Source organism: Aspergillus novofumigatus (genome assembly GCF_002847465.1).
Source record: "Aspergillus novofumigatus IBT 16806 chromosome Unknown P174scaffold_1, whole genome shotgun sequence".
Classification (NCBI taxonomy): domain Eukaryota; kingdom Fungi; phylum Ascomycota; class Eurotiomycetes; order Eurotiales; family Aspergillaceae; genus Aspergillus; species Aspergillus novofumigatus.
This window is the reverse complement of record NW_020194274.1, coordinates 723,474-751,133: the sequence shown is the minus strand read 5'-3', so window position 1 is coordinate 751,133 and position 27,660 is coordinate 723,474. Positions and strand designations below refer to the sequence as shown.

At 49.2% G+C, this 27,660-nt stretch overlaps 11 protein-coding genes across 11 annotated transcripts; 5 read left to right on the top strand and 6 right to left on the bottom strand.

The window, feature by feature from the left end:
- Window positions 1–1,123: 1,123 nt before the first annotated feature.
- On the bottom strand, window positions 1,124–1,899 carry P174DRAFT_5452 (uncharacterized protein). Its single transcript, XM_024832384.1, has one exon. It carries the CDS (start codon window positions 1,774–1,776, stop codon window positions 1,315–1,317), a length of 462 nt encoding a protein of 153 aa, XP_024686760.1. The 5' UTR covers window positions 1,777–1,899; the 3' UTR covers window positions 1,124–1,314.
- A 4,424-nt stretch (window positions 1,900–6,323) lies between these two features.
- Window positions 6,324–7,346, top strand: P174DRAFT_5420 (uncharacterized protein). The gene is made up of 2 exons (XM_024832380.1): window positions 6,324–6,933; window positions 7,149–7,346. Exon 1 carries the CDS (start codon window positions 6,427–6,429, stop codon window positions 6,895–6,897), a length of 471 nt encoding a protein of 156 aa, XP_024686759.1. The 5' UTR covers window positions 6,324–6,426; the 3' UTR covers window positions 6,898–6,933; window positions 7,149–7,346.
- Window positions 7,347–8,482, top strand: P174DRAFT_5421 (C-terminal helicase domain-containing protein). The gene has a single exon (XM_024832381.1). It carries the CDS (start codon window positions 7,580–7,582, stop codon window positions 8,282–8,284), a length of 705 nt encoding a protein of 234 aa, XP_024686758.1. The 5' UTR covers window positions 7,347–7,579; the 3' UTR covers window positions 8,285–8,482.
- A 2,222-nt stretch (window positions 8,483–10,704) lies between these two features.
- P174DRAFT_362736 (uncharacterized protein) lies at window positions 10,705–12,957 on the bottom strand (the record flags this gene model as incomplete). Its single annotated transcript, XM_024821876.1, has 1 exon — window positions 10,705–12,957. The coding sequence occupies one exon, from the start codon at window positions 12,955–12,957 to the stop codon at window positions 10,705–10,707; it is 2,253 nt and encodes a 750-aa protein (XP_024686757.1).
- Window positions 12,958–14,029: 1,072 nt separating this feature from the next.
- Window positions 14,030–14,406, bottom strand: P174DRAFT_426486 (uncharacterized protein; the record flags this gene model as incomplete). Its single annotated transcript, XM_024825386.1, has 2 exons — window positions 14,030–14,265; window positions 14,322–14,406. 2 exons carry the CDS (start codon window positions 14,404–14,406, stop codon window positions 14,030–14,032), a joined length of 321 nt encoding a protein of 106 aa, XP_024686756.1.
- A 1,273-nt stretch (window positions 14,407–15,679) lies between these two features.
- P174DRAFT_5299 (PA and RING finger domain protein) lies at window positions 15,680–18,755 on the top strand. Its single transcript, XM_024832371.1, has 2 exons — window positions 15,680–18,069; window positions 18,126–18,755. The coding sequence occupies exons 1-2, from the start codon at window positions 15,857–15,859 to the stop codon at window positions 18,487–18,489; spliced, it is 2,577 nt and encodes an 858-aa protein (XP_024686755.1). The 5' UTR covers window positions 15,680–15,856; the 3' UTR covers window positions 18,490–18,755.
- Window positions 18,756–19,021: 266 nt separating this feature from the next.
- On the top strand, window positions 19,022–19,933 carry P174DRAFT_362495 (uncharacterized protein; the record flags this gene model as incomplete). The annotated part of the gene is made up of 3 exons (XM_024821865.1): window positions 19,022–19,123; window positions 19,181–19,755; window positions 19,816–19,933. 3 exons carry the CDS (start codon window positions 19,022–19,024, stop codon window positions 19,931–19,933), a joined length of 795 nt encoding a protein of 264 aa, XP_024686754.1.
- Window positions 19,934–20,798: 865 nt separating this feature from the next.
- P174DRAFT_436548 (uncharacterized protein) lies at window positions 20,799–21,844 on the top strand. Its single transcript, XM_024826076.1, has 3 exons — window positions 20,799–21,129; window positions 21,213–21,302; window positions 21,367–21,844. The coding sequence occupies exons 1-3, from the start codon at window positions 20,874–20,876 to the stop codon at window positions 21,741–21,743; spliced, it is 723 nt and encodes a 240-aa protein (XP_024686753.1). The 5' UTR covers window positions 20,799–20,873; the 3' UTR covers window positions 21,744–21,844.
- A 227-nt stretch (window positions 21,845–22,071) lies between these two features.
- Window positions 22,072–23,404, bottom strand: P174DRAFT_499868 (uncharacterized protein; the record flags this gene model as incomplete). The annotated part of the gene is made up of 1 exon (XM_024830932.1): window positions 22,072–23,404. One exon carries the CDS (start codon window positions 23,402–23,404, stop codon window positions 22,529–22,531), a length of 876 nt encoding a protein of 291 aa, XP_024686752.1. The 3' UTR covers window positions 22,072–22,528.
- An 840-nt stretch (window positions 23,405–24,244) lies between these two features.
- On the bottom strand, window positions 24,245–26,059 carry P174DRAFT_508476 (leucine-rich repeat domain-containing protein; the record flags this gene model as incomplete). Its single annotated transcript, XM_024831462.1, has 3 exons — window positions 24,245–25,382; window positions 25,432–25,755; window positions 25,779–26,059. The coding sequence occupies 3 exons, from the start codon at window positions 26,057–26,059 to the stop codon at window positions 24,416–24,418; spliced, it is 1,572 nt and encodes a 523-aa protein (XP_024686751.1). The 3' UTR covers window positions 24,245–24,415.
- Window positions 26,060–27,170: 1,111 nt separating this feature from the next.
- On the bottom strand, window positions 27,171–27,530 carry P174DRAFT_415915 (uncharacterized protein; the record flags this gene model as incomplete). Its single annotated transcript, XM_024824452.1, has 1 exon — window positions 27,171–27,530. One exon carries the CDS (start codon window positions 27,528–27,530, stop codon window positions 27,171–27,173), a length of 360 nt encoding a protein of 119 aa, XP_024686750.1.
- Between the last annotated feature and the right edge of the window lie 130 nt (window positions 27,531–27,660).

Here is a 27,660-nt window from a genome sequence, read left to right as displayed (position 1 = left end):
ACTGGCTGCCGGAGACCACCATAGGTGCTCAGCCAAACAAATCATAACTTCTGAGTTATTTGGTCTATGAATGACGGCCTGGATAAAGTTCAGCTCGTTTAAACTAACTTGTAATCAATAAGCTCACCTATATGGACTGAGCAAGTGCCAATATTTCTTTTGAGCCCATATTATGTGAGGACTGATGGACGGAATTCCTTCAAAGTTATTATCCTGCCAGTAGGTCAGGTTCCTACCAAATTTATCTACCTTAACTAGTACTTTGACATTTTGTCAAGCCACATGTAGTTTTTGAGTACAATAAATAGAACTTAAGATGCACTATGGTTGTTGCTAGTAATACTGGGAAAAGTTAGAGGTAGAAGTATCTTATCATCGTATTATGTGAGTAGTAAATCCTAAGTAACTACAGAGGATGGATTGTTGTGATCATAAGGTTTAGACTGGGAACGGTGGGTGGCCCAGGACCTATTTAAAACCTATCAAATTCAAGGATAAGACTAACCTGGACGCCGTTGCCAAGGAATCACCATAGTTGCATGCTCCACATGGATCCAACATCTTCAGATGATATCTTTCTAAGGCTTCTTGCGTACTCCGTGCAGTGGTATAGAATCCTCCTGGGGAAAGCCCTTAGCTTAACTCAAGTGTGATTTCAGTATTTCTCCTATTGGTTTCTTCTTGAATTCATTTGCACTGTAGCTTCATGCTAGAATACATATCTCAAGTATAGTGTAAGGTCTGATTACAAGCGTAATTGAAACCATTCATAGTACTACACTTTCTTCGAAAAAGGCAAAGTTTACTCATATATCATTGTAGCTCGTCGGTAAGGTAGACTGCGTGTACCAGAGGATACACTTCTGATAATTTCACAAGGGCAATTTTAGCTTGACCTTGCTGTAAATACTGGATACGGTGGGTTGCGACTCAACCTAAGAGTGTTGAATTTCATGGGAATTGCTGTCCGCTATCTTTTTCAGTAAATTGCCTGTACTTGAGGAGAATAGATTACTCTAAAAAACTGGCGGAAATACAAGTATCAATTAACTTGACGCTATGAGAAGGCTGGTTCTATTAAGAAGGCAGGCCATTCTGCGCACGCCGAATAGACTCTCTCATGGCGAGAATAAGGTTCTAGATAGTAACAGAAATTTAAAACAGACATAAAGGAGCCGACATATAAAAAAAGGCTGACAAGAAAACCAGACACTCTTAAAGAGCTGACATGGGTATTAAAAAAGGAAAAACAAGTCACTCGAAAAATGCGGACCCATAGGAGGCCTCTTTGAGGGCTGGCGTAATTTTGAGAAACTAATATATATATAAGAGAGATGGTGCATCTTGGAGAAAATAGTATATATAAAGAGACGACGCAGCTTGGAGAGAATAATATATATAAAAGAGATGATGCAACTTGGAGAAAATAGTATATATAAAAGAGATGATGCAACTTGGAGAAACCAATATATATAAAAGAGATGGCACAAGGAAGAGAAAACCAGACCCTCTACAAGAGCTGGCAACAATCAAAACCAAACCCTCTAAGAGAGATGTCACAAGGAAGAGAAAACCAAATCCTCTAAGAGAGATGGCGCAAGGAATGGGAACACCAAACCCTCTAAGAGAGATGGCGCAACTTGGAGAAATCAACTTATATATAAGAGAACTGGAAAGCGTAGGAAGACCGAGACAGGGCAGGGGAAAATAAGATGCTCGAAGAGCGCGGAGCGGTATGAAGCGACCAGACGCTCTACGCATACTGGGTGTCTTCATCTGGAGAAAAATTAAGATCAGCAATTGCAGAATACCCAGATAATGTAAAATAGAGAATGTCCTTTTCCGAACTCCGTAGTGTACTCTAAAAACAAACAAAAGGGCTCATCTCGTATGTTGTATCGAGGCGAGGAAGGTAAGCCAGACCAATCTAGCTCATTTTGAAAACGCTGGAAAGATTGTATTATAAGGGACCAGGCTCGGAGAAAGGATTTAGACGATAAGAAGCGTTATGAAAGAAGCGAAATTAGATGAAGAAGTCAAGGTTGATGAAGAACGAACTCGGGCTGGAGAAGTAATAGGAAAGGATGAAAATGGAGAGATTTGATGGAAGATGAGGGGAGTGTGTTGAGAAGAAAATCAGTTGTGTGTGCGAGTGCAGGGAGAAGAAAAGCACCTTCAACCCCTAGGGCAAAGACTAGATTAAGCCCTGCTAATACATTCACAGCTGGGAACAACAGCTCAGAGACTAGATGGCCTTTCATTCACTGTCAATATCCTTCTATACTGGAGCATTCTATGAAGTAGAGCATTATATCAAAGATGTCTCTCGGTAGCCCTTCCTGCGAAGTAACTGTTATACGGGGCTAGATATCTTCAGAAAACAACTGCGAGAAGTCAGAATGAGCATAATGCTCGGCCATGTCTTCGATGCTATGTACCACGAGAACTTGGGGGCAACTAGCTAAAATAGAGCGCAATGCTATCTAAAGCAAATAGTAGAATCAATGCATCAGATGCGTAGTACCATTGAGGTAGAGCTAGCGATTATAGTCAGCCTTTTTGCTGGTAATCGCTGCAACGAAGAATATGAGGAATGTGGCCTTGCATATGTCTACTGTTGTGGTGGGAGAATGTTCCGATCCCTGATCAATGAGACCAGGCATCGGGAATCGAACGTGCCAAATGGGCTGGTGATTTCCAAATGACTATATGCTGAACACTGGACACACCATTTATTCTTGAGTGATGGCTGACTACATACTCCTCACATGAGGCGAGGGCAAATTTTCTAGCAAAAGCTGGTATGACTGAGCTTGCGAATTCCTCAGAAACCACTTCGCGGTACGATATAGTGACCAAAAGCCTGTTACTCTCGAGGAATCGAAAGAGGACTCTCGGAAGACATCCCGATACTGCGAAGATACGACGCTGATTGATATTGGGTTATCTGGGTCAATGCGAGCAGCTTGTTGAGACATGTTGTTCATGTTGCTCTGAATAGCTTCATAGCTTCCTAATTAGGGAACAGAGGACCGCAGGTGCCCTAATAGTTATTACATACAATCTGCATCATAGCGTAACACTCGTTTTAGTTCTCCATGCACCTAAGAACCAGGCTCAAAGGCATGTAAAATAAAGGAAGGATTTCTTTATGCCTAAAGGACGGGCTAAGCTCTCACTTATCATCTCACTTGTACGACTTTCGTCTTGTGATCTAGTTCTCTCTTTCTCTTATCATTTCTTATCTCTATGCCTTCACAACTCAGTAAGTACTTTCATAGTGAATCTCGATAGCAATCAGTATAACGGTTCCAATATCTTGCCAGTGATATGCACAGCTTTCAGTGCTTGGAATTAATACTGTATTCACTTGATCATGATGCTGAGGTCTCTTCACCATGGCAATCTTTCTTCTCAGCTTCTCCTTAGCGAGACCATGGCGTCTATAAAGCCGCGTCATTTCTCTCAAAATCGGTCCACTCTTCCAACTGCCTTTGCATAGTTGATATGGTTAAAGTCCAGCAATAGACTGAAGAGGTCTTACTCACTTCTTTTGCTTGCTCGGCATCATTGCTCAGTCGGGACCATATAGACATTCTCTGGAATACGTCCGTGAATTGTCCTTAGGCAAACGGAGTTGCCCTTCCCGGATCTCAGGAACAGGATGCCATCAGGTACAGTACAGGTAAGAAGATGCCACCAGTATCTGTTCGTTCTGAGCATCAGAGTTCTCATGAAGGACCCGCAATAGAAGGTCTCATGCTGACCAGATTCCTCGCAGACGATGGCAGTCTCTTTCCCCGGGCCCGGAGCCGTGAATACTCGAAACTCTCAAATCGATGGACATTCCAACTTTATATACTTCTTGGTAAGCTTTGATGTCAACCTCATCATCCAAGGCTGGGTGTCCTAACCCTTTGCCCAATCCCGTAATCGTGAGAACAGCGGCATCATGGTATTGCAACAACACTGACTGGAACAAACTGAAGAGCTTCAACTGGATGGCAGGAAAAGAAGAAGACCTTTCATTTTCCAGAAATTCAACCCGAAATTCAAAGCTGTGCGAGACACGATTCAATGGCTGACAGTGCTGGGTGACCTCTGTGTAAAATATTGCTGGGAATGCACTTGAAAAGTATTCTGGTAATTTCGAGGGAATCCCCCTAAGCACGGAAAGGGCCGCAGTCCACCAATGGAATGGCTCTTCACAAAAGAGCAGAACCCCTGAAGAGGTGAGATATCGAGCTGTATCCTCATAATGCATTCTTCATTGATAACCGCGACTGACAGCGTAGGTTCATCGAGTCGTCCAGCGCTTCGCCGAGGGGAAACGCAGAGTCGACATCTTCCTCCTACAACTGGTTCGTTGGGGCGCGGCAAACGGTCTATCAAGAGGCTGCCTGGGTCCAGAATATCCTAAGACAGATACTCAGCAATCGCTGGCGCCTTTAACATCCTGTACTCGCGCACTGCATTTATTCTTGCGAGCAAGCTTCAGCCAACTTCGTGGCCTTGCTTTGCTGCGCTTTCATCGCCCTTCAAAGCACAACACATGACACGGTGGTCAATCTTCAAGTTGACCATCTATGTATCCAGTTATGGTGCACCTTTCCACTGCAGCCACACAGTCTCTGCTCTACCAGGCGGAATTCAGCCTGCAAGAATTAAGGGAAAGATCGATGGTCTCTTCGTATCTTTGGTGAGCCTTATAACTGGATCCAGAAAGCGGGATATCCATACACGATGCTTACCACGAACTATCAAAATCACAGCGAAATTTTCGGTTTGTGGAACCAGCACATATATGGTGGCGATTTGCAAGTTGGAACCTCAAACAACGTTCCGGACCGTGTAGGCAACGCGAGGGATGTCTTACCAGTTCTCAGCATTACTTCGAAGACTCGGTGTTGCAGGGCTTCACCGTCTGTTCCTAAGTACGATCGAATATGCTGATCGCCACCAGAACAGCCTGGCCTCGTACAATGGGCCACAGGTGGACGTTCTGTGCCGTCTCCTGTCTCAGCCGTACCAGTTCGAGACGACGGGCCTAGGAGAAAAAAATCGGGCCCAAGGATGTCATAATCATTAGTCCATACAAGGACCAGAAGCTCGCGGATGACGCTCGCTGGTGGCTGTTGGAAGCAGGTGGTGACGTGAAAACAGCTCTAACCATTTTTGTTCACCAAACAAGAAGTGAAGTCGTTATCGAAAAATGGGAATTAATCCCACGGGAAACAAGACAGGATCAAAACAAGAAGGAGGGGACTGGTCAGAGCCTGCCTCGGTCACCCAATTGCACATTGTCAGGTACGAAGACATAGTGGATGACACACACCGAAATGCAGAGGTGGATTCGTACACCATATGCTGTTTATTTCAGGGATCTACAAACAACGATGGCTATGGTCAGGTAGGGACAAACTCCCAGGAAAGACGGACATGCTCCCTGAAACGAGGTGGCGGATATGGATAAAGTCCAACGATAGATTGCGTGAGACCGGCCGCAGTTCGCGGACTGCGTTCCTAATCCACATCTCACCTATACCGGCCGCCACAGGACCGATGTCCCAACTGGCAGTCACATCTCACACATATGCGTCACACGCGGGTGTTCTATCCCGGCTCAACTCGCGGGAGAGAGTGTCGAGACCGGACTAGTAACTCCCTCAAAGGTTGCTCCGGCCATATGGACGATGGTCCGTGGAGGGCACAATATTTGCCCAACAAGAATCTGACTGTCGATGGGGCTGAAGGGTCGGAATCAGCTGTGGGGAAGTGAGCTTATGCAGATCCTGGGAAGAGCTGGAAGGCAAAGAAAGGGAGGGATTTTCGCTGAAAAGAACAGTACTCGCCCACGGAGTTGAATTGGACCCTATCAGCGACTTCTACTTTCTTCTGGACGCCCGCAAGATGTCAAAGATTCTTTCAGAGCAGCAAGACCAGAGAATATCTTATATCCTGGAAAATTTCCCCCTGGATGAGCCTCAGCATCGGGCTTTCTTAAAGTCAACCTTTGAGATCACCTGCGGTGTCAACCTGATCCAAGGGCCACCTGGAACAGGAAAAACAAGAACTGCTGTGGTCATCATCCTCTTGCTCATGGCATTGAATTTGAAGGTCCTGCTTGTCGCTGGCTCCAATAAGGGCGTCGACAATCTCGCGGAGGCTGTTGTTGCAGCTCTGAGCAAACACACTCCACTTCAGCGATGGTGTGGCTAACTTGTTCGCTTCCGAACCCCAGCCTATCAGCTTGCACAAGTCAGAATTGACAGCGCAAACTCCGATCAACGCAGGCTGGGAGCGTCAAGAAAAGGGAGCTCGGCAAGCCAGATCCTCGAGCCAGTGCAGATTCACAATGTTGTTCAGCGCTACGCCGAGGAGAATGCACAATCGACACGGGACCGTGACTGTGCGAAGTTCCTTGATATGGTCAAGAGGGATAAAGAGTGCCGCCTGGGCAGAGAACAGTCGAAGGAGCTGCGCAACGCCTATGAGGGTTGCGTATTGGCCGTCCTCAGGAATTGCAAAGTCGTGGCTACTACTTTGAGCAATGCTTCCCACGAACTGCTTCGCGATTCGAGCTTCGAACCCGATTTCGTGATCAGCGACGAGGCTGGGCAGTGCCTGGAGGGTGACCACTGTATCGCTTTGACGATGCCGACGGTCAAAGCGGTGGTTCTCATCGGAGATCCCGATCAGCTGCCGCCAACAGTCATTTCAGAGAATGACTGCAACGAGGGGGCCACATATCTCAAACGGGCGCTCATGACTCGGCTTCAGAAAGCGGGTTATCCATGCACGATGCTTACCACGAACTGTCGGAATCATAGCCAAATTCTCGATTTGTGGAACAGGCGAGTGTATAATGGCGACTTGCGAGTCCAGTCCACTCGATGACGATAGCTTGGTGGTCAAAGTCTGGCCTCTCGAGGAGTCCGATCATTCTTGCTCTCATATTTTGCTCAATTTTTTGGTGGTCACGCGGTACATATAAAACAGTGACTCGACCGGTTGAGCATCACTGTGACCAAGAGGAGTAACCACAGATTTTCCCGGTCACTGGGGTCGTATCCCAGGGATTATTAGTGAATAGTGAAGAGAGTGGTCACTTGGTCAGTTCTGATCCGTGCCCAACGTCAACTTCGAAGGCCCCTCGTTCCGCAAAAGGTACCCCCGTCAAGCAGAAGGTTCCTGAAGTCGTCATTTCTGATGATTCGTCGATTCGGAGTACCCGGTCTGGGAAAATCCTCAACCCTCCTACGTTTGCGTCGAAGTAGGGGACTCCTTCGTCGAGTGTTCGCCTGGACAAGCCATCGTCCCTCTCTAATGATCCCTTCGTTTCGGATTCGCGTGCCTCTCATCCCCCTCCTTCCTTCGATGTTGATAAGGCCAAAGGGCCCAAACGACGTCTTGTTTCCGCTTCGCGGTCCCCCTCGGTAAAACGCCGCCGTCGTAATCCGTTAGATGGCACCGTCTTGCCCTGGCCGGTCTCTATTTCTGATTTTGAAAACTCTGGATCAACTTCGACACGTCCGCGATGATTTAGTTCGGTTCACCAAGATCGTGGACACCGAGATCAATGCCCTTGAGTCCGCTCTCGAGTTGGACCCTTCAACGACGCTGCCGACCGTGTGGGCAACGCGTGGGACGCCTTCACCGAGTCTCGGCTTTACTTTCGAAAATTCGGTGTCGTAGGTCTTCGCCGCCTCTTTATATCTTTATAAGTACTATCGGGTACGCTGATCGCCACGCGAACAGCCTGTCCTCGCACAATGAGGCACAGGTGCACGCTCTGCGCCAGCTCTTGTCTCAGCTGTACCAGTTCGAGACGGCTCAAGGAGAAAGGATCGAGCCCAGGGACGTCATGATAATCAGTCCCTACAGGGACCAGAGGGCGCTGGTGGACGACATCCTTGGAAAAAACAACATTGGCTTCAATGAGAATTTGACTGTCGATGCAGCCCAAGGATCCGAGTCTCCCGTTGTGGTCTTCCTGATGACAAAACCATCCAAGGATGCCAGGAGCGTTGGCTTTGTCGGTGACAGAAGCCGACTGAATGTTGCTCTCAGCCGGGCGCAAAAAGTTCTGATCGTTATTGGGAACTTGAAGGTCTGGGACTCCCACCAGATCAGGCTGATCCATCGTACCGCCGGCAATCGGAACAAGTTCCTCTTGGATCTGCTCAGGGACGTCACTCAGAAGTGTCATACCCTGACCTGGCACGGCGCATCTACTGTGGAAGAACTCGATCCTTCCCCCCCAGACGGTCTACTTTTCGCATGATCGAGATATCCGGCGTACGTCCACGAGCGCAGTGAATCCGGCTGTTGCAGCCGCGGCGGGGTACAGGTACAGTCGCTAACCTTTTCGGCACCCAGAGCGCGGGTCGCGTTACCCAGTGCGCTTCGTACAGCCAAGCGTCTCAGTCACTGCCGCCACGACCGCCACTGCCTGGGTTGTCTGCAGCGCCGCGACAAGACGAGGAAGAGGCCGGCCACGAAGACGTGGAGATAACCGAGGATTTCCGGGACCAAAGGGCCCCATCGGAACCTCGCGAATATGATGAGTCCGCCCTCCAACTGTATCAGGAACGGGAAATATCACACTCCCCTGAGCACCCAGATTTGTCCTTCGAGCGTGGATACAGGGATCATCGTAGCCCTGGGCGTGATGTTGCAATGAGAGCAGCGTATTACGTTGAGGGGAACGATGTCCAAGCCCTCAGACGTCAATACAACGAGATGCGCCTACGGTCGATGACTACACGCGAAGAGCGTTTACGTGCCCAGGAGGAGCGCGAGATCTTCGAAGCACAACTTGCTGAGGAGAGACTACGCACCCTCGAAAGAAATGGACGTGGACAATGAATCTGTGTTGTTTCGGTTATTCGAGTAGTAGATTGTCGATTCAACAATGAGACTGCGCTTTCCTTAATACTCTCTTGATCTAAAAACTGCATAGATGACCAACATAGGACTTGGTAGTCTGTATCGTAGAAACGTTGTCTTTGAGATGCCTCAGGCTCTCTAGGTTTGGCGAAGCAGGTCTACGTATGGCAGACTGAATGTACAACTCGACGTCAAAATTCTTCATGCCTTTATGACGCACTGCTTTAACCGCCACAGGAGCAGATGTAGATTAGTCTAAGAGCAAATTTAGCTTTAGTCTATTAGAAGTAGTCCCTGAACAGCGGTTGCTAACGTCACAAGCTTCAGAGAAGGTTTACCAGTACTGCATGAGGCATTAGTTATCTTGACAAATTCAGAGTTTGACGGTCTATACTTGTGAGAACATCGAATGCTAGTATAGTAGGCATATTGAAGACTAGGCATATTGCATGCTAGTACACTAAGAGTCCAACACTACTTGCTCTGTGGGAAGGAGCTCAGATTACGGAATATCATGGTAGCCATATACCAAGAATAACAAAGATGGGAAATAGAGGAAGGATATTGGAGGCCCATTAGGCCTCTTAGCATTAGCGATTGACCAGATGATGAGATAAGAATGCTTGCATGGATATGAGAGAAGAATGCTTGCATCCATGCCTTCGTGGCGGATCTCGAGTCTCTCCAGCGTGACCGGCTGCGCAAGCTGAAGACACTCTACAAGGTTCTCGATGTAGTATCGCGGACTGCCAATGCACCCTCTCAAACCAATGTTGCCAAATCTGACATCGATAGAGCGTGGAGACTGGGGCCGCTCAAAGCATTTCATGAAAATACTGCACAAATTTCCCGCGAGAATTGACTGCACAGCTGCAGATAGGGACGCAGGACAATATGTCCCGAGTAATATTGTTACCAGGCTGACGGGGCGTCTCCAGCACGTCAGGAAGCTAATAGATCCACAAATGTTCGGATGTTCCGAGTTCCTCCAATAATTTCATAGTCTCTCGAGAGACCCCTAGGCATATCGATCTGTTCCTAGCGGTGCCGCGTCAAAGGCGGTTGAGTGTCTCCACAGCGCTGTAGGTCTCGAGACTCAGATGGAAAGCAAGCAAATCTACTAAGCAGTGAACAAAATGTTGGACACAGTTTCAGCAGAAGCAGATAAATATGATGGGGGAGCTGCGAAATGTATGATACTTAGGTTATCTGATTGTGCACACAAAGATCAGCTTGAAGCTTTTCGATGAAATTTGAAGACCAAGGATAGACTTTCCTAGATAGTAGTATAAAAGCAAAAGGGTTTCCCGCTCAGAGAAACAAGATGGGGAAAGAAACGACCGGTCATCAACTGAACGGAGCAGGCCACTGAAACTATACTTTTCATGGCTATTGTGACTCGATCTTGGGAGGTTCCAGACAGAGGAGACAAGAGAACACGACTGCATAAAGGATAAATGCGTTGATCCAAGATTATTTGAATGCTTTCCCATGGATCAGCCCTAGACTCCTATAATGGACCGGCACCAAGTTTTACCAACTGTAGAAGAAAGTCGTAGTTCTCAGGTTGTGTAGAGCTATGAAAAGTTGCAAGGTAACCTAGATCTCCTGACTACACTGCAGAACCCCAAAGCTATCCACTGAACCATCTGCCTCGTAAAAGCTCCGTCCTCTTCCTCTCCTTTTCCATCACCATATAGAACCCCATCCTCTATCATGCTGTCCATGCTATCCATGCTTTTGAGCCTGTTGCGTGATTTACCAATTCACAGGGTCAGTTAAAGGCAAGGGTTACCACAAAACTGTTCAAGGCTACTACCAAGTACCAGAATGTTGACCGTAGACTTGAGGCCCGGCGAGTTCATCTTCTGACTCGATTCTCATTTCTGGGGTGGCTCGGTCGGTTGGAAGTTTCCAATGGGTAACTGCAGGGTCCTGAAAGAAATAACTGCAACGTCCGCCGTGGCTGGGCTCGCAACAGGCTGAGTCGACCACTCCGTAATCTGAAAAGTAGTCTGCGTGTTTGGTAGGACCACTGGATGTATGCAATTGAAGATTGGCAATAACATTCCCCAGAAGCAGAGTCGTCTGCCATGCAGTTGCAGTCCCTGAAGTAGGGCTAGAAGTACCGTGAAGCAATGCTTCTCTCTCAACGTTATCATAAGCGATGGATGAGACCAGCTGTCGGAGCTCACTGGCACCCCGGTTATCGGTATGAAACCAGGAATCCGCTTCCTCGAGCCTAGCTCTATTTGGTGCCAAGGTATCGAAGAACAAGAAATCAGTATTCTTCTGTTGTTCCAATGGTATAGGAAGCCCCGGTGGAGGTGGGACAGCCTTGCTGTTAGCTATAAGAAGCTTATCGTAAGGGTCCTCTTGGTTGTCCTTTGCTATATCTCCCCTATGCACGAGATGATTCGTGTTGCGAGGAAGATGTTGATTAGCGCCTGCGTTCAAGAGCGAATTGGTGCCTTTGACTCCAAGTTTGACCCGTTGGCCGACTAGACGCGCGTCCTTCAGGCTTCCATGACGGTCACACATGCCAACAGACTGTGATTTCACATGTTCTGCTTCGTGGCTTTCTTGTTGGAGCCGAATACTAGCAGACTCCTCGGACTGCGCCGTCAGATGCTGGGAACTGGTTCCTTTGGCATCCAAGTGAGAGTTCTCAACGACGCTCTGAAGGAAGGCAGTTGCCTCTTCTTTGATCGATCGTTTACTGCTAGCTTTGGACAAATCGCTCTCAGCAGAGCTTGGCTTCCTGTCATGAGAGGGTAAGGAAACTCGAATAGGGTTGGGAGCCTGAACTTCAGCAGCGCCTGAAGCCTCTGCCCGAGTTGGACTAGACATCTTTCGGAGAAGCTTTTGACGAACGACCTCTAAAAGTTCTGCATCGGCTTGAACGGAGTGGTGGCTGGTATAATTGACCCGGGCTTGTTCGGAATACGCAGTCTCAGTTGGGAGGGCCGCCCTATGAGTGTCTCTCTGGCTATAATGGTAGTCTGGAGCCTCCAGCGGCCCATATCCTGACTGATCATATCCATTTCCAATGCCGCCATTCGGGGGCTCAATGTACGACTCCGGTATGTACTGGTGATCAGCGACGGGGCATTGGTCATGGGAGGGAACCCGAGTGTTGTTGGGGGCCGCGCACGGTCCTGCAGGCCAGATAGCATGCTCGGATTGCAGGAAGTTCTGATGTTTGTAGAAAAGCCCATCTGGTACGCTGCGATAATCGTGGCGGAGACACTGAAGATAGGAAGGATCGTAGCCGTCGCAATAGCTTAGCGGGTTCTGCTGAACATGACCATCAGCCTTTTCATGCCAGAGGTACTCTCTCGCCTCATGTGCGTATGTTGGATAGTATGCTTCCGAACGAACACGGGAGCGTTGCAATATTTCTGTTTGTTGGCCATTGTGGTGACCCGCCTCGATATAAGAGCGGTGCATCGGAGCAAGGCGAGCACGAGGCTTGCATTGTGCGACGACAATGGATTCAGTGTCAGTTGAGATCTCCTTGACATCGTGAATTTGTTTACCACCAATCTGCAGGGGCTTCAATGGCTTTGTGACCTTGCCACGCAAGCTTGCTCTATTCCAGAGCTCACTCAGTGCAACCGGTCGAGAGGAAGCAATGTCATCGAGACTGTGCAGTTCATGCTGCACGTCCATGTTTATGCCGTCTCCGGTGGCAACTCTGGCTAAGCCCGGCTTACTCTGATGAGTACGAGACAGTATCTGACTCATCATGGCTGGCTTGTTGTGAGAGTTGCCGACTAGAAACTGTGGAATGCACGTCGCGAGGATGTTGGTGTTCGGCTTGGGATGATAGAGACAGCGCTCAACAATGCTCCGTGCCCTGGGGAGAGCTATGAAAAGAGTGAGAGGCTGGCCCAAACGGGATTCAAACAATCGTAATGCTTGAAGCTCAAGGATGATATGCGTAGAATGGATATGTTTTGATGTAAGAGAAAGGTTGGACGGGAGGACTGAGAAATGGAAACTGGATGGCTGGTGCCGACAATTTGTGTTGCTGCAGAAGAGACAAAATACAAGAAGTCTCAACATGAGGGCCTTCGAACTGGGACCTCAGATGGTGCCGAGACCAAGGCGTAACGTGCTGTGCTTGAGTCTAGTCACTTTCTTGACCCGCTCACCTGAGATGCTGTGATGTACGTGGTAGAAGATGCGAAGATTAGGATGTTTGTAGTGGAAGGTGAGATGGTTTACTCCCAGAAGGAATCACCCAAGTGTTTCCTGTTTGTTCTATTTGTTGTTATATGTTCACCTGGAGGAGCAAGTGCTCTCACCAGTGAGCCAGGACATGCCAAAGCGTTGACCAATGGCTCTGTGGACGCCTTAGTTCAGTATTCAGTAGATTCATAGCAACTGTCCTTTCTTTTGAACACGATTATTCAATTAAATGCTACTTTTTGTACATGCAGAAGGCTGAGTCTCCTCGACATCTGCTGGAAGACGTGGAGGGATGAACTAGTTCCGGATTCCCTATAAGGCAGAATGCCGGAAGAGGTATCTGATCTGGACCGATCGATATCACAGACTCAAGGTTTTCGGGAAAGTACATTGAATGATAATCAGGTTGGTCTATCCAGGTCTTGCCAGGCGGAAGTACCAGGGTTATCTTTCAGGATGTCATGAGGAGTCCCGGGGATCGGATAAGTCTTCCAGTTACCAAAAACAGGCCAAGTGAAGACATTAGATACCGAGCATATAAGTAAGGTATAGATTGAAAATAGTCTCTATGTACGCCAATTTTTCAGGATGAGAGTTGTAAAAACGCAAGACAACCAGCGTTTGTTCTGGAAGAAAACGCTGAGTATGATCTACAACGCAGGAGGCAAACATCACATATAGGAACATTCCTACATATACTTAATAGTTTTAGTTTCATGAGATAGATACCGAAGAATTTGGTTTCATGCGAATAATTCAACGAACCACAGACGTCCTCCATATTACTATAATTTCAAGGCCGGGCTATCGTCGATCTCATGGCGTGGTAGCGCCGCCAGGGACGGGTGACCTTAAGAGACGATTCAACTTATATTGGCTACAAGTATCGTTAGTTTGACGGGACGAGTCAAGGGTATGTCTTGATCATCAACCTTGGTTCCAAGCCTTAGCTGGTGGGACCTCTGTAATCATTTGTAGCGGTTGCATAGTTTTCAGTGCTCGAATTTGACCCATGATAGCCTCGCGAACCACGATGTCTCTCTGCAGAAGCAGGAGGCTGATCGTTCCTGTCTCGCTCGTTCTCGCCAACGTTCGGCCTACTGTTGCCAGAACCAGGAAGAGCATCGTGAACACCAGATCCGAAATCGTTACCGCTTGCGCTATCATTGTAAGTACGCTTGTCTACAGACAAGTCAGACCAGGTGCCACAACGCAAGTTCGCTCAGTCATTTACTTACCGCCGTCATCGTATTGAGCGGTGTCGTTAGGGTCATTGAGACGCCCACTCATGACATCTTTGACTTTGCGGAAAATGTTGGACATGTTGATAATTTTCTGCAACTGAAATTGAATCGATTTGATGGTTTTCCGCCACTTGGACGTCTAATCGAGCGATGCCTGGCTCACTATATAAGGAGCCAAACATTCTCCCGCCACCCAGCAAGCGTGACGATATAGGACCAATCGTTCCCATAGCTTAGAGGGGGTCTTGAAGCATGGCTAGGACCAAAATCGACCGTAAAGGTGGTGGGATCAGTCTTGTGTCATCCAGCGTCATCTGATCCAGAGACGCTCTATGAAGAGTTGTGGTCGAGAATAATAGTGATGACATAACCGTGAGCCCACTGGCCTATTTCCAGAGCGACTGTATCATGAGCTACCTTATCACGTTTATATTTTTGACGGGGTTATCCCTCAACACGGATCACTGTTACTGGTGTTGTTAGAGATAGTACTTCGTGCCAGCCACTGAGATGACATGGTCTTGGGTTCATTGATTAAAGCAGGGTACTCCGTAACGCAAGTAGCACGAAACAAAGTCCTAGACTGAGTTGACTCTTCGCTTATGTAGTCTTTCGACTCTAGGTGCCTCGTGAGCAGTTCGTCGATCATGCCTTTAAATTGCCAAGCCTAATGACAACTCTTAAATTTAAGGCACAACTGGCTGTTGAAGATGTGGGGCGGGCTGTAGGGACTATCTACGGAGTAAATGTGGCATGATTTATGGGGACTGGTGTAAAATGCATTACAAAATATAGACAGCCTGGTAAGGCATGAGGAGGCTAAGTACCTCCATCCTATGAGCTTCTAGCAAAGGGGAAAACATGACGCTGATTTTGAATGTTTGTATATGTAAGTGCTCCCATTATTTTTACGACTTTCAGATTAATTACTATACAAAGTGGAAAGATTAACCAAGATATGATACTTGTCACTACTACGTGCAATGTAATAAATGTCAAGTACGGAGTACGATACAGTGATACCGCCGTCGAAACACAATGATCGCTGCCTGATGGATCGCCGCCTCAGTGCCGCAGAACCCGTGACTCCGAGGCTGTGCTGTGACTGCCTGAGGCCTACCTTACGTTTTCAAGCTGCCTTTCCCACCTTATTATGGCGTCTGTTGTTTCTCTGACGCAGTGACGCTCGCTCCTGGTGGTGGTGGTGGCTTCTACCCTCTTCTCCTCTTTCTCCTCTTCAAAGTGTGTCCATCCTGCCGTTTCTCTTTTCTCATCGAGTTCTCTGTTTCTGAGTTATCTTCTTCTGTTATCTCCTGTCCCTATAGCATTTCCGTCAGATTCCTGCCCTTACATCCGCTTCGTGATTGTCCTCGATGAGCTCCGGCTCTATCCCCCTTGATCGACCTTGTGATTGGTCATAAAACAGCAGCCTACAAGAGGACATCTGCACCTGAATCACGACTTTCGGTCAATTTCAATCTCCCTGGCAGGACCATACCTGGATTTTTTGTCCTCAAAAATCATCAACCATGCGACCGCCACGCCTAGTATCTATAGTCTTCTGTCTCCTCTTCTTTCCGATTTTCCTTACCCTGTTCTCGGCTCTTTCGTCATCTCCTCGCGTGGCTGATCCCAGTTCGCTCGCTGGTCAAACGACTGGATTTCACGCTCTCTTTTCCTTCAATATACCTTCCTCGCTTTTCCCACCATCCGCTATTATCAGCCTTACCGATGACAACTCGACTTTTTTCCTGGCCAGACCTGCAGCATTTGGCCCTCTTCTTTCAGATAAGGGACTGAGTGGCCCACTCTGGGTGGGCAGTGGTTTTGGGGAGAAAACTAGTGGTGGCGCGGAGGGAGAGTTGGGCTGTTCGGATATCCCAGGATGGGGGGATGGTGACAGCCGTCGCAGTCCGGATAAGTCGACGGTAGCCGCAGACAAGACCTCTTCATCTGGTATTAAGGATGGTCTTGCGGCCTCTTTAGGTCAACACCGGGCTGATCCCCAGCAAGAATCAGAATCAGAACATCTTGCAGCTGGCGGAGCCCCTCCACCCTCGACGAACGACGGCACCGACGACCATTTGCATCATCCTTTACCTGATTCAGATGTGGTAGACGCAGGTGCGCCGGAGAAGCCCGGAGAACGCCAAAATAAGCCGGCTGCTCATGCAGATATACAATCCTTGCAGGAGAGCGCCGAGATAAATGGCAAAGTTGTGTTGCTAAGCAGAGGCGGCTGTGGTTTTCTGGAAAAGGTCAAATGGGCTCAACGACGCGGAGCGATCGCCGTGATTGTGGGTGATGATACGCGAGGAGGAAGTCTCGTAACGATGTATGCCAGAGGGGACACATCCAATGTGACTATACCGGCTGTTTTCACGTCTTACACGACAGCACACTTGCTATCATCTTTGATACCTCCGCAGGCCGGAGCAGATCTAAGCTTGGACGAAAAAGCCGGGTCTACTCACACTGTACTCTCCGCCGGTTCGGACAAGCAGCGTGTGAGTCCAACAACAACCACATCGGTCACCCCGTCTTCTACCCCTACGCCCCAGGCTGCGGTGGATGAGCCGCTTCAGACTGCCCCAAGACCGAAAACTGGACTATTTCATTCTCTCCTGTCACTGCTAGGTTTGAGTAGGACCAACAATGGACACGTCTGGCAAAAATTTGAAGACAGCCGACGACCACCTAACAGCGGAAACATTGACTGGGTTCGGCTGGGTGATAAGCAACAATCGAATAAAGTTGCACACAACAGTGCTGCTGATGATCGCAAAAAAACCGAAAGCGTTTCCAGCCTTGCCGACGGCGATGGCTTCATCATTGGTGTGCAGGACTGGCGAGATCCAGATCTTGTGGCCCCCAGAAGCACCTCTCTACCGTCGCCGAGTAGCGTTGCAAGCTCGGCGAAGACTGAGTCCGGCAAAACTGCGAAGAGTCAAAAGAAGACTTCTAATTCACCGAAGGGCGGTAGCATCACTCCAGGAAGCGGTGAATATCGGAGCGTCGATAAATCCAGCGACAACAAAGAATTCCATTCGCGTGATGGCTCTCCCGTAAATTCTGCTGGAAACGCTGCAGCAGACAAGGGTTGGTTTTTCAAACGCTTCTTTGCGCCTAGACGTACAGAAGTTGCCAACTTGGATAAACCAGCAAACAACAAGATGCGCAGGAATACCGATCAAAATGCCAAGGTTACCGAACATGAGGGCCTGTGGGTTACGTTGACACCAACAAGCATGTCTACAAGCCCCTTCTTCGATACCCTCCTTGTTTTAGTTGTCAGTCCTCTGCTCACTTTGACGGTCGTGTATGCTCTCCTTTTGATTCGATCTCGCATCCGTCGGAGGCGTTGGCGGGCTCCGAAGTCCATCGTGGACCGCCTTCCGGTGAGGACCTACCATACAATCCAGACGCCTTCGTCTGCAGCAAGTTCTTCTCGATCTTCCAGTCCTGGACCAGTCTCGCCGACTTCCCCATTGCTAGGTTCTCGGAGTCGTCCGGAACTGGCCCCGTCACGCTCTTCGTTCTTACGTAGCAATACAGCTGAAGCCAAGAAGACTCGGAACATGGACTCGGCAAAAGGCGAGAAGTCTGGTTCGGCCTCCTCCGTTTGGCGCCGCAAGTACACTGGACGGCAGGTGGAATGTGTTGTATGTCTTGAAGAATACGTCGATGGGCAAAGCAGAGTGATGAGCCTACCCTGCGGCCATGAGTTCCATGCGGAGTGCATGTAAGTAGCTCTCTCTGACGGTTTTGTATCTCTACACTCTGCTAACTTAGGCGCAGAACTCCATGGCTGACGACCCGTCGGCGGACTTGCCCGATCTGTAAGGGAGACGTCGTTCGCTCCATGGCTCAAAACACAACTGCGGAATCACGCGACTCGTCACAGCGAATGGCCGATGGTGATGATAATCGTGGCTTCGAATCCTATCGAAGCGTTTCGTCCGCCCCTATGCTCATTACGAACCCGAGTGAGGAAGAGACCTCCGCCCCTGAACACCACCGAGGCTCAGATTTGGGGGCACTAGAAGGTCATGCCTCCTCTGCTCCTCCATCTTCCAGTTGGAGGAATCTGGCAACGCTTAGCCTTTCAGCCTTGAGTGGCGACACTATTTGGCATCAGGCTCGGGCAGATAACGACCAATGAAGAGAGGGCAGCCCTATCATCAGGTTTCCTCTCTACTCTAGCGTCTTTGTTCATCACGATATTTCCCTTCACTTTGAGACACTTGGGATGTACTGCATTAGCGAACATTTTGGTATTGAGTAATAAGCTTGGCTAGGCGTTGGGGGCGTTGTCTACTTGGGGTGCAGGCTCGGTCCATGACAACTAACACAATTGGCTAGGCAGGGTGACTGGACGGATTCTTATCAAACCATGGTTATTAGGTATCTGTATACACAGGCTTTTGCGTTAGAGACAGTCTACCTACAAGTCAAAATTAGGCAGACGTCAGACGTCAGACGCACCTTAACTACCATGTATGACAAGGAAATCTACGCCCTAGTTGGTGATACCACATATACCACATGACGTCATAGCTGCGTCCATCCTTATCATATGTTTCGACGACGATACTCTTCACTCCAACTGCACCACGCCCAATTGACAGTTCTTCTCCATACTGAGGCTCTACTGAGATCACAACTAGCAATCGCACTGCGAGTCTTAATAAACAATGGCGGATAAAATGAAAGACGCCCTCCACGAAGAGGCAGACAATTTCAAAGCCGTTGCCCACGACGTCGCCGTGTCAGGCGCGTATCTCTACCCGGTGAAAGTGAGCTCAGAAGCCCGACTGCATTCTGACTATCGGTTTGACTGACATATAATGCAGGGCATTCTCTTCTTCTCCTACCACAAAGACCTCTGGCGCCCCTTTATCTCTCGTGCCGTCCAGACCATCGGTCTCGGCCTCGGCGTCACAACCGCCATGTTCTTCTTCACGTACGTCCCGCAAGCAGCCATCATGACCTTCACCAGTGGCCCGCTGGCCCCGATCTCCGCCGCTCTGCTCGTCCTCAGCGAAAGCTCGACCATCACCAATTTTCTCGCGCGCTCGTTTGTCCTCGCTGACGCGCTGACCGATACCTTTGATGGCACTCTCGTTGCACGCGGACACACGGAGCTGGTCGCGAAAGGGCGCCAGATCAATGCTTCTGGCGGTGGAGCGGTGTCGAGACTGGGGAGGGTGCTGAACCGGCCGCTGAAGCGGATGAGGCCATCGGCGCTGGTGAGGTCGCTGATGCTGCTGCCGTTGAATTTTATTCCGGTTGTGGGGACGCTATTGTATGTGTATATGCAGGGGAAGAAGAATGGGCCGGTGGCGCATTTGAGGTATTTTGAGTTGAAGGGGTGGGATGAGCGGAAGAGAGAGGAGTGGGTGAAGAAGAATCAGGGAGGGTATACCGGGTATGGTTCACCTTTGGTTTGTCTTGTGCTGTTACTTACGAGATTGCTAACTGAGAGCAGATTTGGGATGGCTGCGTTTTTGTTTGAGATGATTCCGTTTGCCTCGTTGATGTTCTCGTTCACGAATGCGGTTGGTGCGGCGCTATGGGCTACGGATATGGAAAAGGCGATGCAGTAGATTGGGGTCTAAGATGGACTTGGGACTGTGTTGGTACATCAAATCGCATCTATCGGGGTACAGTATACAGATGGCCTCCAATAATTGATGCAAGTCGCCTTTGGGACTTTTGTCCGCGCATGTAAAATTAAGTTTTGGACCTTAACTAAGATTTTCGGGGCCGATCTATCCTATACCTTAATTCTACTTTTATCAGGTAGTTCGAGGTTCCAGTACTGTCTAATGACTACCAAGGCTACATCCATCTCCGTGAAGAAATCTGCCAGCATGTTCATCTCCTCCCTCCAACTATAACCTCCATGACTGCGTTTCCCGATTCCACAGGATCGCCAGCATGACCTTAGGCAAAAACACATATTCTGCTCCTTTAGTGGCGTATACATCTGAACTCCCTCCATATTGAACGCAGCTTTGCTCATGCGGTATTCATCTCTCGATGGAGTTCTGTGCTCACTCTGTGGATCGGATGGAAACTTAGCGAGCCCAATGTGCTTGATTTGAACTGAGGCGAGGACGGCGGGATTGAAGCAGAAGGGAGTGCAAGCCTCTGAAGCAACGAACTATGAGATTATCTGCTGCAACTCGAATCTTACCTATAGTGAGGACCCCCCATGGATTGTGGTAAGCACGGAGATAAGCGGTTTTCTCATAGCCGGTTTTAGTTCGGAGTCCGAGCTTCAAGAACGCCATGCAAGCCGATTACCTCTCGGGGATGCAGACACGGAGAACGACTGGGTGAGGGAGATAGCGGTGGGGTCGTAGGAAGAACATGGCGGCAAGACAGGTCGTTGCCTAGAAATGAATGCCCTCTATATATCTTTCGAAACTATCTTCCCGTGTTCTAAATGCTGAAGTAACGCACGAACTCCTGTGATACAGCAGCAACCGCACCCTGCGCCCAACCATACCTTAAACCATCACCAATTCCTCCACAAGCAAAATGCAGACCGTTCTGATCATTGGAGCCACAGGCAACATCGGCGCCTCGGCCATCCACGCCGCTCTGCGCTCCAAACTCCACGTCCTTGCCATCGTGCGCAACCAGGCTTCGGCAGAGAAGCTGTTCCGCAATGTAGGAACTCGCGAGGGCATCACGACGGTAGAGGCGGACATCCTGTCTGATCGGGGAGTGAAGGATGTGGTGGAGAAAGTGCGCAAGGGGGAGTTGCCGGCGTTTCAGCATGTTTATGCTGCGGGTGAGTTTTGATACTTCATCAGAGTGTTGATATGCTATGTGTTTTTGGCTGATGAGAAGGGTGATTGATTGTGCGATGGGCAGCTGGCGGATTGCTCGAAACGGCGTCAATACTTGATCTCACCACTGAGGAGCTGAGGAAGCATATGCAGGTCAATTTTGAGCCCAACCTTTGTGAGTTTGTGGCCATGTTGTAGGATTTCCACAGATATGAAAAGAAACTGACACGCGTCGACAGTCGCCTATCAAGCCACCATCCCCTATCTTCTCGAGCAGGGCGACCCCACAAGCACCTGGACGCTGTGTACAGGCGCAAGCGGAGACAATGGGGGTCGCGCAGCAGCCAGCATGACACAGGGCGCGCTATACTCCATGGCGAATGTGGCATGCGTCGACAACGCAGACACGAATGTCCGCTTCAACGAGATCTATCTTGGCTTGTTCGTGACGGTAGATGCTGCAGCAGACCAGTTCGGGGCGATGAAGGCGTCCGAGTTTGCTATTGCGTACGAGAAGATCTTGGCCCGCCCGGACATCAAAGGTTGCCGCGTGATGGTGTGCCAGCCGGAGGATTTGACCGAGTTGAGGTTCAGGAAGAAGTTGGATGTGCTTTAGAAATAAGGAGATACAGGTCGAGCATTGCCGTGGCTTTTCACTTTTTCAATTTGGACGTCCGTCCTTGGAGCCGACGATTTACACACTCATATTTATAATTATCTCCAGATTCATTTTGTGAAAGCCGTAAGATGCCACTCTCATCACACGGGCCCATGTCACGTTGGTTATGGTGCCTTAGAAGCTATCAGCATCATATTCATATCTTCCCAGCGTTGGGAGCAAGTCAAGAGCTCGAATTAGGGCTACGATGCCATCCGCCGCAACAATTTCCTATTTAGGCGCTTATGAAAGAGATACCTCAAGGCCAACAAATTCAGATGCGTATATCGACATTCAACATGTGACCAGGTTCTTCTATCATCGATATAATTCTTCCCGTATGTATTATTTTTTTACTTCCTCCAGCAGGATCCTATCTATCGTCTTTGGGATAGAGACTTTACTACGCGAAATCATTTCTATACCCGGGTTAGCATCCTGCTGATGGGCAGGCCATGGGATTGATATTCTTCACTTCTTTAAAGGAAGCCAAGTTCCACATTGTCATCCAGCCCATGGTTTCTGCCAAGTACCTTACCATCTGCTCCAGTGCCTGTTGTCGAATCCTGCGCAAGTACTACCAGACTTGACTGTTCGTTCATGGATATTGAAAGCGATGCATCTTGCGGACTAATTTCGCCCAGGTCTGTGGACGATGGAATATGTATTGGAGCAAAGCCTGCCGATCAGACTCAGTCATAGGGATAAATTTCCAACGATCTTGGCAATCTTGGTATCCACAGTTATCTACCTGCAGCCTGCGAAGGGCGGAAATACTGCTGAAGTAAATTGAAAACTTCAGCCCAAGAACGACTGCTAAGTCGCACATCGTCAAGCCCTAAGTCTCTTAACGTGTTTTGAAAGTGGCGGAGTTCAAGGAGGCACTCGGCCGGGAGAAATGTAAACGCAAGTCGCAAGAATTGTAGGGGAGCCGATGGGTGTAGAAATGTTGATGAACTTCGTGGGAATTTATGGATTCCATGTGCATCAACATATTCCAGGCTCTCCCCTTGTTTAAGGATTTGACTTATACTGGAGTCTTGCCTGCGGGTCACCCGGCTGTACCCAAGATCAAGGGTTACGCTTTGGAGACTTTTTATACCCCTCGAGATAGGGGGATGATGGGGCGGTGGGCTTTCAAGTAAGCCATCCTCAGACGTAAACTCGGACGCTGCATCATAGATTATCCTTAATCTCTCGAGCTTGGGTAGCTGCGCAAGTTGAAGAGCCTCGATTATCTGCTCGATATGGCCACCCGCCTCCATGCCGTGTCTACCATAAGGATATGTGAAGAAAACCAGTACAACGGAGCGTAAAGACTGGAGTTGCCTGAGATGAAGCGCGAACTTCTTGCAAGAGCCAGCAAAGTCTCCAGGGTTATATGCAGCTGGACCTGCTGTTCTTTCGCAGCATTTGATAACCAATCTTTCAACGTAGCGAGCGTTGGCGTTGCAGCAGAGCTCTTCAAATTTGATAAAGGGAAAGTCACACCCCTGAACTTCCCAGTCCAGTTGGATCACAAAGGTCTGGAACATCAAACGTGTGGCGCTGTAATAGAATGCCTTATTCACTTGACGAAGCGTACCATATATCCTCATATGACGATTGGCAATATACATCGAACAGCACTGCAGGAGACAGGGCTGGTAGCATCTTTCCAAAATCTATTATGCCAAATCAGCTCCTCTCTACAGAAATAATAGTCGCTGATTTATTGAACATACCTCATCATAGATTTCCATGGGTAGGGGCGCTATCCCACTCATTTTCTGTTCTGCGGCTATGCCTTGCTTGAGGAGTTGTATGAGCAGCGGAGGAGAATAAAAGACAACGAGGTCCTAGGTAGAATGTACATTAAATCACCCTTGTGTCAGAGTCTTAGATTAAGGTTCCATGGCCCAGTGTTTCTAGACCCGAGCATAATTCCGATATTACTAGGTTTGGGCGATTTACGAAGACCTAAGGTACGGTTAGTATCAGGGGTTAGTTGGAATGGATCATCCAAGGTTAAACTTAGGGTTGATTACGTTACCAGCAGGAATGATCCTGTATAGTACAAGTATGTTACAACGAAGGACCTGCCGGCTTCTCCAACTATTTAAGCATAGTAGAATCGAAAATGGCCCAGCCCTTATGCGGGATGTCGAAGTCGAGACCGTTATCCCGTCCGTTGCTCTGTTGCCGAACTAGGAAATCCTCTAGAACCTCCTTCTGGGGTAAATCATAGTTCCACGAGCTCTCTGTCGCGAGAGAGGATGGCCCAGTGAAGAACAGTGCGCAGCTGAGCTGCTGAACATGCTTGTCCCGGCCGTGTTGAAGCAAGAGGCGGTAGGCTGCAGGAGAACTAAGGAAGCTTGGATAAAAGTCGAGTCACCTGACGTCTGGCGTTTATACCTGGAGACAGAGTCAACATTGAGCAATAGGTCTACAGAGTGTCCTTGGAGTGGTAGTAGGTAGATGCCTCTCCATAGCAGAGCTAATCTTACGGACCGCCTCTCGAACTCAAGAGCAGCCAAGGCAAGATGGCGAATATACACCAACATACGTACAGCACACATGGCACAGTCTATCGACAGTCGCTTGGAATCACACAATGCACATGCCCATGCCAACCTCCAAAAATGATGCTATTAGCCTTGTTGCTGACCAGTTTCAGCTTGGAGCATTGACTCTTCGGCTCCAGGAACGCATGCCCAACTGCAACCAAACCTTCGAAATGGCAAGGGGCGTAGTTGCTCCCCAGGACACCGAGGTCTCTTGAGCCCGTTCTCATAGGTACTGCAGTCCCACCATTCAGTCCATTCGGTGCGAGGAATTACGAAGCTACGGTGACATATCGAGCAGCTTCTACCGCCGGCATTTCTGACACCCTTAGCCTGTCGAAGGAGGCGAATCATTAGTTCCGGATAGCCGATCATTTCGGACTCGGTTATCTGGTCGCAATAGGCTGACTGACTGAAAGCCAGCAGAGATATCTCACGCAACGAGGGCACATGAGACGGTGCATCGTCCGATGATCTCAACGGCAAGGTGCCGCTTTGGCCATCCGTTATGGGAATACCTTCCATGTTGAACCGTCGGACGGGGCTGATCGCCACTTGAATTGGGGCCCATGCTTCCTCAGGTGCGGGTCCTTCATAATGGCGCGCTTTCAACACCTCCTCCGGTGATGCTGCATCGCTACCATCGGGGAAGTACCACCTTGTAACTTTTACCTCATTGATCTGAAGAAGGGGGTTGGGTCGGACCATCAGATGTTTCAGATCACCCTTTTTGATCAACCATAGTAATTCCCAAGGAAGACACCGCAGGCGATTGACCGCAAGGTTGACCTCTTGTAGCATTGTCAGCTTTCTTATAGCGGGAGGAATCTCTGTCAGCTTGTTGTTCCGCAAGCTGAGAACTCTGAGTGAGTCGAGTTCGAATATTTCTCCCGAAACTGCAGTAAGCGCATTGCCAGCGAGGAATAGACGGAGAAACGGTTTCAAGGAGCTGTAGCCCTCTTCCGATATTGGAGGCTCTCTGACTGAGGGCAACTTGGTGAGATATTGAAGCGGAAGCAGCAAGCCCGACGGAAGGGCTCTCAGATTGCCATTGCTGCAAGAGTTAGCGCAGCTTCACACGACTCAATCAGGGATGATCTCACCTCAAGTCGACGCTGTCCTGCCCTTTTTCGAGACAGTCATTGACAATCGTCCTAGCGAGTTGATGTTCCCTCGGCTCCTCCACCTTCCTGAAATTCCCCGGCTGTGGCACGGTCTGACGCAGCTGTGAATTCAGGGATTGTGAACTGATCGCACCCATCTGTCCCTCATTTCCCACCCCAGCTGACGTAGAATTCTGCATATTCCTCATCAAGTCTTCCCCCCACATCAACGCATCCTCAGACGGCAAAAGCGACTCTGCTGTCGACTCATCACTTCCCATCCACACACCGCTATCCACAAGCCGCTTGTCCTTAAAATCTGCCCTCTTCCGCTTCGGATCGACTACCGTCTCTCCCCACCATGTCCCCGATAGCGTCGTTTCCTGCCCGCTGCAGCTCCAGAGGAGACGGGGGCGTTGTAGTTTTCGAGACCAGACGCAGGGATATCATCGCTGGAGAAGAGCGCAGGATCACTGGACGGCTGACTGGAGCGGTCATCAAAGCGCGAGAGTCGGTATGTCTTTTTGAACGAGGAGGCAGCTGGAGGTTTCGCAGCGGAGGAACTGACACTGGCGGGGGAGCGGTGCCGGATTCGTCGCGGCGGGGGAAGGGGGACTTCGCTATCCATGCCGGGCGCAACTCTTTTTTCAGCGTATTTCAAGAATAGGTTATCAGTGAAAAACAATGGGAATAATTTTTGTAGTCTGCGACCACGCCGCTTGTTTTGGACTGGGGCGCGTCGTCACCGGAGTGGGGAAACGGATCTGCGATGGACGTCAACAGACCTTAGCGAGCAGGCGCAATCGAGACCACGAGGGAGAATCTCAAGTCAGACATGCGGAAGCCATGACGTCTGCAAGAATGTGGAATCAGATAATCTGTCCGAGAGGTGACGGTCAACCGGTGGTCAGTCGACTGTTTACCGGAAACGGCGCACGCGTCGGCTTCCACCTCCACGCGCTCTGCCAATCGGGCCGGGTGTTCCTCAATGAAGAACTCCACTTGACGATCAGGCTGGAGCATTAAGCATTGAGCATTGAGCATCTTCATTTTGATCGGCAGACTACACTACTACTTATCTAAAGCTCAACATGGGGAATTGATCTGATCGACCTGATGCACTAGTCATTTAAAACCTGTGTGCCGCCGTTTAGTGGTGTAACGTGAGATTGCAGAAATGCAGTCAGATGAAACCAGGCCGAGGGATTCTCTATTGAAAAAAGAGATGGATTTTGACCAAAAGCTTTAAATTGCTATTGAGTTGGCCTATGTACTAAGCTATATGCAACATAATAGTATCCTCCAAGCTCAACAAACCACCTCACAGGTCGAATGAAACCGAAACTCCGTGATCATAACCGGATGACCGGCAGACATCAGGGAGGTAAAGGGGGAATAATCACCATCAACTCGTAGAAGAAGTCGTAAAAAGGGGTATATGAATCCAAAGCGCCTCGACCACTGCCTCATTCTTCAAGTCGTAAAATCTCAGACGCGGAGGAAGAAGTTGTAAGAAGAAAGAAAGAATCAAAAGTATGAATATATTCGAAGAGCGCAGTCGAAGGTAACAAGGTGATATACCATGAGGGCATCACCTGTACTTCACTTGCGCGTAGAAGAAGAATTCAATGAACTCGTTCGCAAGCTGCCAGGGCGCGACGAGCGCGACGTTGATCAAGTCCAGCTCTCGCATTGCACTTGTCTGCAACGCAAACAAACTCGGATGGCTGTTCATTCAATTACAGCGCAGCACCCAAAAGGAGGGCAACAGATCCGGCGACGAGTGCGACAGGCATACGGACATCAGCAACACTTCCCGCTCCGGAATGATTCACGACGCCAGATGCGGACGGGGTGCTGGACGCAGGAGTCGACGTGGCAGCAGCACTGCTGCTGGCAATCCAGCTGCTAGAAGGAGTAGCAGAGCTCGAGGGAATGACATAGGAGCTGACGACTGTGGAGGCTCCTGGGGTTTCCGAATTCACGCGGACCAGCGTCTTGGTGATGGTGTGGGTGTAGGTCGAAGTGGTGGTATCTGCGGCGACAAGCTGGGTCGCAGCCAGGCAGAGTACGGACGAAACAATGGCGTTGATCTTCATATTGATGGAATGAATCGCCGGGTTTTATAAACACTTAGGAGATTGATGTTGTGCACGCGACAGCGCTATTCGTATGAATCGATCGAGGTATCCTTATCCGATGTCAAGGATAGAGAACGCAATGCGCAAG